Source organism: Buceros rhinoceros, unplaced genomic scaffold, assembly GCF_000710305.1.
Source record: "Buceros rhinoceros silvestris isolate BGI_N320 unplaced genomic scaffold, ASM71030v1 scaffold3357, whole genome shotgun sequence".
In the NCBI taxonomy this organism is placed as follows: Eukaryota; Metazoa; Chordata; class Aves; order Bucerotiformes; family Bucerotidae; genus Buceros; species Buceros rhinoceros.
The window spans coordinates 21,316-34,252 of NW_010420274.1; the positions used below are offsets into that span (position 1 = coordinate 21,316).

General features: G+C 41.3%; 1 protein-coding gene across 1 annotated transcript in view; it reads right to left on the reverse strand.

The window, feature by feature from the left end:
• The window catches only part of TDRD7 (tudor domain containing 7), a gene marked incomplete at its 5' end in the record, with an annotated part of 30,171 nt that overhangs the window by 16,430 nt on the left and 804 nt on the right, over positions 1-12,937 (reverse strand). Inside the window, one exon of the mRNA XM_010139238.1 lies at positions 12,179-12,396. Within this exon, the coding sequence (XP_010137540.1) occupies positions 12,179-12,396 (218 nt within the window). The remainder of the gene's footprint in view (positions 1-12,178; positions 12,397-12,937) is intronic.

Sequence of the window (12,937 nt, forward strand, 5' to 3'; positions counted from 1 at the left end):
GAAAGAGGATTTGATTGCACACTTCACTAACAAGAGGACATCTGTTAGGCAGTGTTGTAAAGGCTATATGCTGTCACACAAAAATATTCTGAAATTAAGGAAGGAATTTCTGGACCATAATATGTCTCTGGTTCGTAATAAATCTAATAATAAAGTCAACCAGGCCATTTAAACCATGTCCACAGCCTCTCTCCAGACCCAGATTTTTTGCTAGACCATATATCTCTACCCTTTCCTAAATTCAATAATAAGGATCTCACATGCTCTGAAGTCACATCCCTGAAAGCACAATTTGAGAACCACAGAAACAAACCCAGGACAAAATTCTACTTTCTAAAGCTATGCAGTTTCAACCTAACCGCAGCTTCACGGGAATGTCTATGTGGAATTGAGACAACAAAAGCACTCAGTCCCAAAGCAAGAACAACTCTTTCAATAAAGTTATTAAGGTTTACGTAGCTTCATCTTGATGTTCCCTCTTCAGAGGAAACACCTCTCATCACCTTCCTGGGTTCACATCTCACCACAGATCAAGGAACTTTTTTCAGAGGCAGATTAGTGAACAAAACATTGAGTATTGTGAGATTAGTGAACAAAACATTGAGAACATTGCTATCACTCAGGGGTGGCATTTACCTTTATGACTTTGATGTCCATACACATCAGAACTTTATAAACCTTCTAGTCACTCTTTGCTGTTCTGCCTTAGCAGTGTACAACGGAAGCATAATGAAGAAGACTTTTAAGTATTATCTTACATAAGAATAATACATGTCACTCATCAGGAAAACATTAACAAGAAAAGATTAGTTACAATACATAAAAAAACTGAAAAAAAATGGCCATTACTGTGTCAAGAACCATGTACTTTCACAGAATCAGAGAATGGTTTAGGTTGGAAGGGACCTTCAAAGGTCATCTAGTCCAAAGTCCCTGCAGTAAGCAGGGACATCATCAGTTAGATCCTTTGTGCACACCTATTCACACTTGGACCAAACTGATCACCATGGTGATCTGAGTTGAGAAAGTCAGCTAAGGGTAACTACACAACTGCATTTCCATACACTTGCTGTGCATTACAATGTCTAGATTGGTGCAAAAGCAAGCTGTCGAACAGTTCTTGGGAATGGGTCTTGGTCAACTTCCACAAACACCAGTACAAACGCTACTTAAAACTGACACAAAAGAAATAGTTTTCACAGATTAAAAAATAATATTCTCATGTATTCATGGTGGCATGTCTGAATCATTCTTTGTCAGTGAAAACCAAAGTAGTAATATATTCCGCAACAAAAAGGCACAAGAAGACAAACAGTCCTCAGCTCCCCAAATTCATATGAATGAGTCCACAAGCTTTAAGACTCAAGTCTTTCCAAGTAGGTGCACTAAACCAAGGAGACATTCTCTGCTAACTGACATAGGGGAGATGTAGTGTCCTATAGACATCCATTTACTAAAGAAAATGTATCTACTGTAGAATAAAATATAACCAAATTATATAAAGGTCTTCAATGTATCAGTGGTACATTCACCAAGCTCTTAAGCACCTCTGGTAAACAGCTTGATATAAGAGATGATAAAAAAGTTCTGGCCATGCAACCTAGGACCAAAGATATCTTCAATGATTCATGAGAGGAAGAACCTACATTTGTACCGTCTAGTATCACAAATCTTACTGTGCCTCTTGAACCACAAGCGAAGAAAGGAGTTTGGTTACAAAAACTTATCAAAGTCTGGCAAGGTCTTTGATATAGTCAGGAGACCAAAGTATATCAAGCGGCCCAGAGAAAAATATCAGGCCACACCACCTTGGAAGATGGATGACATCCACTTAAGACCAATATCCTAGATAACAGACAAATTAAGAAGGATACCCCAAGTGTCCATGCACAAGATTGAGGATTTTGTTTAGATGATCAGTCAAAAAACCTTTTGGCTCCAGAAAATACTTGGTATTATGGAGACAGCAATCTGTTTGAGAATGTTGTGTTGACAGGTATGGCAGTTCATCCTGAAAGAAGCGGGATGTAGAGGTCCACCTGTATGCACCCATTCTCTCAGCTCGTTCTTTTTAACAAGTGCTGGAAATGAGATGAATAAATTTTAGCTGTCCGGACTAGTAAACCTTAACACACTAAAGACTGGCAGCAGACTAAAGAGAGAAGATCCTTAGAGACCTTTAAGCCTCTTAACTCCAGTAATAGCTCTGAGGTTTTCTAGGCGTTGAAGCTCTGTTTTGAAGAGACTGTAGATGCTGACTTGAGCAAACCATTTAGAGACAGAAAAATGATATTTCAGTAAGTTGTTTCAGCTTCCTTCAGTATAAATAAGGTCATGTGAACATCATTAGGCTACTATTTCTTGCATAGAAGTTAATGTTAAGGATGCAACAGACTCCTCCAGACAGTGCTACGGCCAAGACACCTTCAAGGATACACATCACTATAGAAACTTCATTATAAACAAACTGCTTCACTTGTGAGCAGCACTTGGAAATAGCCACCCTTTCTTCATCACAAATATCTCAACTTAGTTTCCAACTGAGTTTATAGATTTTACTGCAAGGTACTTCCCATTAGTATGGCTGGCAGTCTTCCTTTGCAAGCACAACATGCCTGCTGTCACCTCTTCATTAGAGGGCACAAAGCAGTGTCAACAGTTGTCAGAACGTATCATCAGGGCAACAGAGACTGAAGTCATTCTACGCAGAAAAAAAATAAAACCATATTTGTTCTGGGCCTGAGTAACAAATGGAGCTCTTAAAAATCAATACCTGCAGTTCAAAAAAACAAAGCTTCAAATAAAAAAAATATTCCCAAGGTAAATACTAAAGCTGCAACTGAGTAAGTCAACTGGAATGCAAAAGACAAGCAAGTCCTCTCCTGCTGACAGACACGGAGGAAATGAAGGTAGACATGCTTCTCTGTGACAAAAGAGGACGAAAGCTACATATAGTTGCGCTGGACAATATGCAAGTAAACCGCTACACTACTAAATATAATCAAAAGAAAGGATCCGCTTTGCAATGCGAGAATGACCAAGATAAAGCCAAGTCTTGTTTAATCATGTGGACAGTGATGATCAAACAGCAGATACGCTGGCAAACTCCACCAGCATCAATACCTTCTGGAAAGAAAGTGGAGAAAATAGCCCCTTAAAATGAGAGTTTCTAGTCAGAAAAAATGTCCTTCACTTTCAAGGTTACATTCACAACTAGCAGATGCAGCTATTTTCTGCTGTTCTTCTACAAGGTAGGAAAAGGAAACATGCAAGGGAAGTTGGCATTTAAAGTCAGAGACAGTCTCATCATATGTTAAAAACAGGAGGTCTGGCTAGTATCAAACAGGTTCTCAAAGACTGCTCTAAAACAACTGATCAGAACTATCACTCCGATTCAGTAGGAATAATTAATCCGGAAGTGTGATGCATGAATTTTTTCAGATCTGATTTAAATATGCAAAGCTAGCTACCATGGCATACATATCACAGACTACTACATACAGACACATTTAGCTGACCGGCGTCTTAGACAAGCTCTTCAGTGTGAAGGCAGCTCTCATCTACCTGACTTTCCTCAATAGTGCATGAGGTTCAACTTCCAGCAAGCTGGAGCTCAGAGCAATGGGGAAGGTATTCCTGGCCTTGATCAGGAACGCCTTACACCCATACTTTTGACCGACAATGTCTTCTCTCTGTCAGAGGAGGCCACTACATCTCCAAGTCCCATTGTTCTTCCCAATCACTCTACAGTACGGTCTCCCCAAACAATGCTGAGATGCTGCTTCAACATTAATGCTCCTTCCTCCCTGCTCTTCCAAGTAGTTGTCTCTGAAAGCAACAGAGTTTAAGCTACCGAGCTGTTGAATATGCATGCAAAGTAAGCAACTCTGGGGGAAAAAGACAGACTTAAGCAACCTTATCAAAACGGTGAAAACTGCACACTGAAGGGTGGCATCAGACATAGCTAAGAGCTTTTCCTTATAAGGCTGTGGAAGCCCCTTATGTCATCAGGTTGTAGCTTATCCTTGGGATCCAATCCAGCTTTTACAGCTTCTAGTCCAATATGCAATCAATTGTTTTGCACAGGAAACTACAGTACCTAACTTCTTATTCGAAATACCAAAAGGTCACATTAAAAGGCTTGACTTCAGCCAAACTTCATGTCAGCTGGGCAGCTGGAACAGGACAGGAACGGGACTGGAATATGTTGCCCAAAGAGGTCACAGTGTCTGTTGTTAAAACATGACCGGATACAGCCCTAGGCAAACTTCTCATGGTGACTCTTCTTGAGCAGGGATGTTGCATTAGATAATCTTGAGAGTTCCCTTCCAGCCTCAGTGATTCTGTGAAATGCTTATGCAATGTTAGAAGAACTGAAGCAGTTCTTCTGAATTTCAGTTACCAGGCCTTCAAAAATTGCAGGCTTCTTACAATACTAGGGAAGGCAAAATAAGTTTGTAAGGTTTTTTATTTAATAGCCTTTTCACTCACTAACCCTGACAAGTGTATCAATTTCATTAGGAGGGTTCAGAAAAGACGGGTTACGATATTCAGACTGGCAATGACAACATTTTGGTGGATTCTTCATGGCAAATACAGAAGTATTTATTTCAGCCCTTTAACTGAAGTTTCAGGTGCTACAATGGTTCTGAAACCTTTCTATTTCTGGTAGACATTACTTCTGTACTTACCTGAAATGTTAAAACACAAGTCACACTGGACATACTTTTGTATTTTCTTTTGTTGTTAGACTAAAGGATCCTTATTACCAAGATATCCCTTACTGAGGTTCGGCTAGTGCTCAGGGCTAGGGTGGTAAGCTCTGGAAAGTTCAGGAGTGTCTTTAGGTTGCCCCCTTCTACCCATCCTCCTTGCTCTCCCACTTCATTACCTTTAACATCACAGTGAAGATAATTATTCTCCACAGTTCATCATGCTTCTGAAAGCACACAGTTACAAGTGATTCTGTGATGTAACAAGCCAGCTGAGCCAATCTAACAACTTCATACTGTTGAGGGCTTTCCTTATTCCTCGCATCCTTATAGCCAGCACTGCGGATTAGCAGACACCTTTGTCAGCAGTTCTTTCTAGCTGCACTAATTTTCACCTCATAATGCAATGAAGTTTTCCTAAAGGGTCAGAGAAATGCAAGATTTAACACAAAGAGTTGCAAGGATATGTGAAACAGCAACAAGAAAAGATGCTGTCAAATGGAGCCTGGCTTCATTTGGTGGCTCATCATGTGTCTAACCACTCATCAGGAAGCTTCAGGATCATTGTGAGTTGCAGCCTGTTCTTGCACTGTGTTGGACGGCTGATACTAACTGTATTTTGCTGTGTGCTGTACTATATACAACACATCTAACTAAAGGCAGAACATGTCTTCTGTTCTCCATTCTAAATGGCTAGTGGCTCTAGTACTGATATACCCACTAAGGCAAAATATCAGGCCAATTACTGATTTCTACAACAAGAATGGCAAGAGAAAGGTATCATAATGTTAGAGCTCATCTGCAGGAGGCAGTTCGCAGGGCTTCTCTAAAACTGTGCAAGCTTTCATTCACATATACGGTAGTCGTGATAGACTGCTCCATCTCCTCTTCCATGTGCAAAGTACATTCCAGCTCATAAGAACACACTATGTATATTGTGTCACTTGAGTGTTTTATTCTCTCAGGTCCATTTCTCCATTTGGATTGATGACTTTTGCTTCACACACCTTAACTGTAGTACAGAAACTACTTCCTTGAGAGTAAAAACATGACAGAACCAGAGTTGTTCAAGAAATACAACTGATTACTACGGATAAGACACCTTCTTCTTCTCTGTGTGGAATCCACTCTTAACACTACAGTAAAAACTCAGCTGCCAGGGGCAGTAGTATGTCATACCTGGTTCGTTAAGAGAGGGAATACTGTCCAGGAACAGAGATTCAGAAGAGAACAATCCTAATAACTGTTTCTGTCAGTCTGTTTACCAGCTGATGCTGCCATCTTCCTGAGTCTTTAGTTTCACTTTCTGCAAACAGTCACGACTTTTACGAAGTGTAAAAGATGAAGAACATTCTGAGAACTAGATACTGGTAAAAATAAACACATAAATAAAATATCCTACCTGTCAACTAGGCAACATATGCAAGTTCCATTCTTGTCTAAAAATATCTTCTACCTTCGCATTTGTAACAACAAACGTCAGCTTGTAATGACAACTTACAAAAAACCAACCACAAATACCCAAAACCCAAACCTATGCCAATTTTCCCTTTCTTTTCTCTGATTTTTTCCAATTACTTATTTTCAAGAAGACAGACAGCCTTTGGGAGCATCATTCTAGAAATCCAAGTGATAAAGCGAAGAACACTAAGCCTTCCCGTCCAGTCTAAAACCTCCTGCCTCCCAAAATAAATAGCTAGGCAAATTTCTCCAGCCTGAGGGGCATTTTCACACAGTATCAGCCAAAACAACACCAAAGTGCACCAAAGCACAGTACGGAATATGTTCAGGTGTTACATGTTCTTAGCTTATTAAAAAGCTGTAAGACAACTGACTGAAGAATGGTATATTACTGGAGATGAACCTGATGACAATAGGTTAAACTGATAGGTAGCCAGGGGCAGTAAGATGTTTTATGAAAAAGAACATCTTTGTTCGACAGCTATTGAAAAAGCAAGTATATCTCTTCCAGCACAACTGGAATTTCCAGATGCAGAGTGGCAGTGTTATATTCCTACCAGCTCCTTAGGAAACAAGACAGAAAGATGAAGGCAGCTACTACTACAAGAAAACTCTAGAAACAAGTGTAGAAGAACGCATCCCTTCTTTCTGCCAGTTAAAGGATGACTCTCTACTATTGTCCTGGTTTGGGCTAAACTTCCTTGTTTTGGGAAATGGACAAATAGAATTATTCCATGCAGTACGATAATTCCTCATTTAATTGGTTAAGGGGTCAGGTGAACGTAACGTTATGCCGGGAGCCTTTAAAAGCAGCAGCTCGGGGGCGGATCACTCTCTGGGCTTCCGGACTTCACGAAGGAGAGCTCCTGCTGCGGATCTGCTGGCAGACATCCAGGCCTGACCAGGCCCGACCCCTGAGGCCTGCACTCCCGCATCGCTGGTGACTGCAGACTGTGAACTATTACTGCCATCAGTCCCGTCTGAAATCGGGTGAGAATATTCGTGCCGAGAGCTTTCCTGCTGTTAAACGGTGCTGCGCGGGGGTTTCTCCCCGCCTTCTCCACCTTGCCGCGCAGAGAGAACTTTACTTTCCCTGCCTGGACAGCAAGCCGCAGGGGCCTTCTACTTCCACCTTGCTGTTGGCTGCCTGCCGAGAACTGACCTTGAGAAGAACAGCTTGTGTAAATCGTTTCTTCTTTGGTTTTTTTCCCTTTTTTCTCTTTTCTGGGTTTGTGCATATGTATAGTAGTGTATAGATGTGTGAATTTATTGTTTATTATACGTTTGTTTCAGTTTCCATAACGTAAAACCGAGGTGTGAATTTCTTCTTTTCCCCTTAAAACTCCTTCTGCCTCTAACAAGGCAGACGGAAAACATTAAGGAATTCGAGGGGTGGTTACCTCGGCCCTCGACCCTTAACAACTACTTGTTCTTTCTTCTCTAACTGCAAGAATGAATTTGGGAAGACAAATGGAGAAAAGATGACAGAAGATATCTTCACCTGACAAGCAAGACAGGGTACTAACATGTTTCATCATCTTCTCGGGATGATACATGAGCACTAAAAAAGGCCACTATTAGAAAGAATCCAGCATTAGGACGGGCTGGAAAGGATCAGCTATGGTATAATTACATACAGGGAGGCTGAATCATCATGTTAGAAGAGCTGTACTGAGCCAGAACAAAGATGTTCCTAGCCTGATATCCTCTTTCACAACAGCAGATGCCTAGGAAAACATACAGGGGATAGGACAAATGTAGTGCTACCTCCTCCTCCCAGTTTGGATCTGTAGTTCAGGCTCTACTAGTTAGTGACAGTTTCTTTAGATTGCAGAAGTTCATGACAACTGAGGCCTGTGAGCATCCATTCACTCACCAGCGAATGTATTCAGTACCTTTTAAACTTAAGACAATGATCACTCCCCATCTACCTTCTTCAGGTCTCTTATTATTTTATAGCCCACATATTCATGTCTCCCCACCTAAATCATCTAGCTTGTTGCATATACAGAACCCATTACTCATCTTTACCCATCACACTTTTGAATCACCCTTTCACTCTACTTGATCTCTCAGTGAGTTTTTGTTTGTGTTATTTTCTGTGTGGAGATGGGAGAAGCACATCGGATTTTCATACCTGCTTATACATTTCCCCACTGGTACAGTGTTTGCTACTTTATTCTCTATTTATTAAATGAGAAACTGAACTGTCTTTACAGGAAAGTTTGTTTCCTCCCTGGGCCCCTAATTAGAGATGCCGCCAGATGACTGAATAGCTTAGTACAGGTTTTGGACTATTATCCACTCCTGCTCCTTCATGTGTGTACTAATGACATCGCAACAAGAAGTCCCAGGTTGATCAAAAGAGCTTCCAGGGCCCTGGGAAGAGTGCTAAAAAATTTAGGGGCACAGGTAGTATTTTCCTCAATCTTCCCAGTAATGGAGGGAGACTTCGGAAGAATAACATGAGCCCAAGATATAAATACCTGGCTCCAGGACTGGTGCCGCCACCAAAACTTCAGGATGAAGTTTTATAACCATGGAAGAACCTTTGAGGCACAAGGTATGATGGGCCCTGACAGGCTTCATCTGTCCCAATGGGGGAAATGCATCTTTCGTCATAAGCTGACAGGACTGACTGAGAGGGCTTTAAACTAGAATCACTGTGGGAAAGCAATGCCAACAGGAGAGCTGAAGCTAAGCCAAAGGTTGGCATGGCATCACTTGAGGGTGGCAATGCTAACATGAATTTTTATACTGCTCCTGGAGCACAAAAGGCTCAGGAGCACATCTGAAATACTTGTACACCAAGTATGAAACCCAAACAGGATGAACTGGAAGCACTCCCAGAGTTATGATATGACTGGTATTAGCGAGACTTGGTGAAATGACTCCCATGACTGGAGTGCTGGGATGGAGGGCTACAGGCTATTCAGGAAGGACACACAGGACAGACAAGGTGGAGGAATCGCACTGTATCTAAGGGATAGGTTTGACTGCGCAGCCCTTACACTTCGTGACAATGTGGTCGAGGGTGAGGATTAGAGGGATAGAAAACAAAGCTGATGTCATATAGCGAGTGTCTGCTACTGATGGTCCAGCCAGGATGACAGCACTAATGAGTTATTCTACAGGCAATCATAAAAATCCCTGGATCGGAAGCCCTTGTTCTCATGGGAATTTCAACTTCCCAGACGTCAACTGGATATACCATTTTGCTGTGACAAGCACGTCTGGAAAATTCCTGAAGCTTGTGAAAGTTAACTTCTTATCACAAGAACTCAGTGAGCCAACAAGGAAAGATGTCCTGCTAGACCTGCCATTTTTTAATAGAGAATGACTGTGTCAGGGGATGTTCAGACTGGGCATTAGGAAGCATTTCTTCACTGAGAGGGTAATCAAACACTGGAACAGGCTTCCTAAAGAGAGAGTCAATGCCTCCACCCTGTCAGTGTTCAAGAGGCATTTGGACAATGTCCTCAGTAACATGCTTTATCTTTTGATCAGCCCTGAAGTGGTTAGATAGTTGGATCAGATGATTGTTGATAGGTCCCTTACAACTGATACAATCTTTTCTATTCATTTTCAAGTACTTCTTTTCTCTTGCATTTTTTCATAGTCAACCCACATTTTCATGAAGTTATTATAAATACCAAGATCTCTTTTCCCAAGCTTAACAGTCCACACAGAAAACAGTTTTCAGTGTAATGAAAGTCCCTCCTATCCATTGCTGCTGTAGTCAAGTCTCAGCAACAATTTTATGGGCAGCAACCTGGTATGAAGAAGTTCCATACTTCTTCAGAAAACCCTGGTCTTTATAACCTTGAACAACACTCTATCATTAGCCATCTCAACCTTGCACCCTTTACCAACTCACTTATTACAACCTTGACCATGAGGGGGGATGTGTCCAAGCCCCCCTCTGTAGAATCCCACCATGACTTCCTGCCTTTCTGAAGGTCAACCGTTTTGGCCTTGCTACACTTCCAGTTTCTTAATCAATTATACACCTATGGAAGGACCTTCCTGAATGTCCAAGACTGCCTAATTCTCTAAATCCTTTTGGAAAAGAACTCTGGAAATTCAAGTAAATGTTTTGATAAAGATGTAGGAATTTAGTCTTGAATTGCCATATCTGAATCACCATCCCTTGAATCAATCACAGAGTTCAAGTGAGAAGAGCTGAGCATGTGCAAGGAAAAGGTCTTCTGAACATACATACCATCCAGTAAGGGGATTTATAACTAGACTGCAAAGCTAAACATTAGACATGTTGCCAGTACCAAAAGTAAATTTATTACTACTTTTGGGTTATTTGTGACTTCCAAAAGAAATAATTTGTTCATTTACAAGTCTGCATGCACCCCCCTCACTTTCCTACTTCTGCTGTAATGTTCTCCCCGCCTTGGGGGCTCAGCTGTCTGTATCCCAAGGATTCAAGGCTAAGCCCAAACAGAGCACAGCTACAGAACTTTGGCTCAGAGTTCTAAAAAAAATTGCTACGTTGTGAGAAAGACTTGTGAGAAAAAAAACTGTAGAAAGAAATCAGACTGGGTAGGATGGCCAAAATGGGGATCACTAACTGCTCAAAGATGCATGACAGAGTAATTAATCAAACAGAAAGGTATAAGATTCTGACAAAAAACCCCAAAGGTGGGTCACCACCTATCACTGCTGTTTTCAAAGCACTAGTCTCGCAGGAGATGGAAGCAGACAATTCACTAACACTGCAGATTTGACCAACAGAGCTGTTGAAGCAGGCTCTTCTCCTGACTAAAGCCTGTCTGGACAGCAGAGACGTTTTTTGGTATTATATAAGAGTGGTGGTGAGCATATTTATTCTCAGTCCAATTGCTCATTAAGGCTTGGCTATAATCTGTGGGTGCCAGCCACTACCTAATTAATTTGTACTTTTGCATTTAGCTGTGCAAAGTATGTTGCTAAGAGCAAGATGCTCAGGCAAGCTAACCTAAGGAAGGGAGGTAACACTCCAGTAAAGAACAAGGTCAGCCTCAATCCTTTGTAGCAGGATTCATATGAGAAGGCTTGGATCCCAATTCAAACTTCTCCGTGCCAGAGCCATGACTGTGGTTTACGTAAGTCAGTAAACCAAAATGGGCTTTACGGGCTCATTAACAGTTCTCTACAGTAAGACTGTCTGTGCCAAGACAACTCGATAATTCTAATTGTACTCTGCCTGCCATATCACAATGTTTCCACAGATTTAATGACTTTTAGTGTTTATTTACACTAAAATGACGTTACTTGCTTGCTTGCTAGAAAGAAGAGACAGACCCAACAGATAACAAGCAAACAGATAATGAACACAGGCCAAGAATCCTGGATGAACAGTAACATTTTGTCTGGAACATTAGCTACCAAAGAGACCAGAACTTGCCGCATGAATTAACTCTAAACATACCAGCTTGCTCTATGGATAACACGGGAACCAATCATCAACCATCAAACCAAATTGTTGCTGTCTGCGTACATTACTGATGACCGTAATAGGATGCCACAAATGCATTTTATATCCTTGCTGGAATACCATACACACACGCAAATGGTGTTGTTCCTGAAGAGCAATTAGTTTCATCTCAATGGAACCTTTTAATTTTTTGGCATTTAGAGTTATTAGACAAGAAAATTCTTAGCAAAATCATGGCATGGAGTGCAAATCATCAGCTGCTGTTTGGGTTGCCAGTGTTACAGTCAGTAAAAGGTGGCAACTCAGCAATCCAGAGCACTTGATCCAGGAAGCCAAGGAGGCTGACCTTTCTACTCCAAAACAATGCTAGTTCAGCCAGTAGTGGGTTTTTGAGTGTTGTTTCAAAGCCATTGTTACAATTTGGTGGGGTGGTGTTTTCTTCTTTTTTTTTTTCTTTTTCCATTGCTACAGACTGTGAAAGGAAACACAGCACTACGTAAAATAACATTTGACAAATGAAGACTCTGATATCTGTAGGGTACTGGCATCCTGAACAAAAATTACATTCAATACTTACTGTGCACACATGAGGCCAGTTCTCAAGCTGATGGAGCACTGATGTGTTAAGTTCCTCCTGGAACATTTCCCAGTACATCTGTGGCATCTTTGACAGACAGACACCACCGCTGCACTTGTTCAGAATCTTCTTAATGCGGCTTTGAACTTCACTGATATTAGCAGCAGAAGGGCCAGAGGCAACAGCACGTGTCTCCATAAAGGACGTATTCAAGTTATCTGTTAAACAAAAATACAGCCTTGAAGTAAACATAGCCTTAGCAGCAGCGTGAAAGACAGATGATTACCTACCTACTTAAAAATTAAACATGGGAGCTGCCAGCTCAACATCAACTCTAAAACGCATCTCTCCCACCCAGCATGGTGGATTCAGTCACTTTCTATCAGAACAAGCCATGGACACCTCAGTCATTTAGTCTGAAGCTGAATTTTCAATCACTGTAGTGATGAAGCATTGTTAAATGTTTCTTCTGAAGCAATGTTGGAAGAGGTTACAGAATCCTCAGCCACGCTGTTGCTGAAAGGCTGCACTGAGGCAATGTCCCAGGAAGGAGACAAGATAATTTCTTTATGACTACAAACGCAACAATAAAGATACAGCAAAACACCCAAAAATGTTCTTCTAAATTCAGAGAGATGTACAAACAGACCAATGATTTGCCTCTTATTCTAAGATATATTCTGAGGAAAAGGCTGAACCCAGGACCCAGCCTTTCTGGGCTACTGCATCTGAGGAATCCATCCAGCAGAGCAGGGAAAG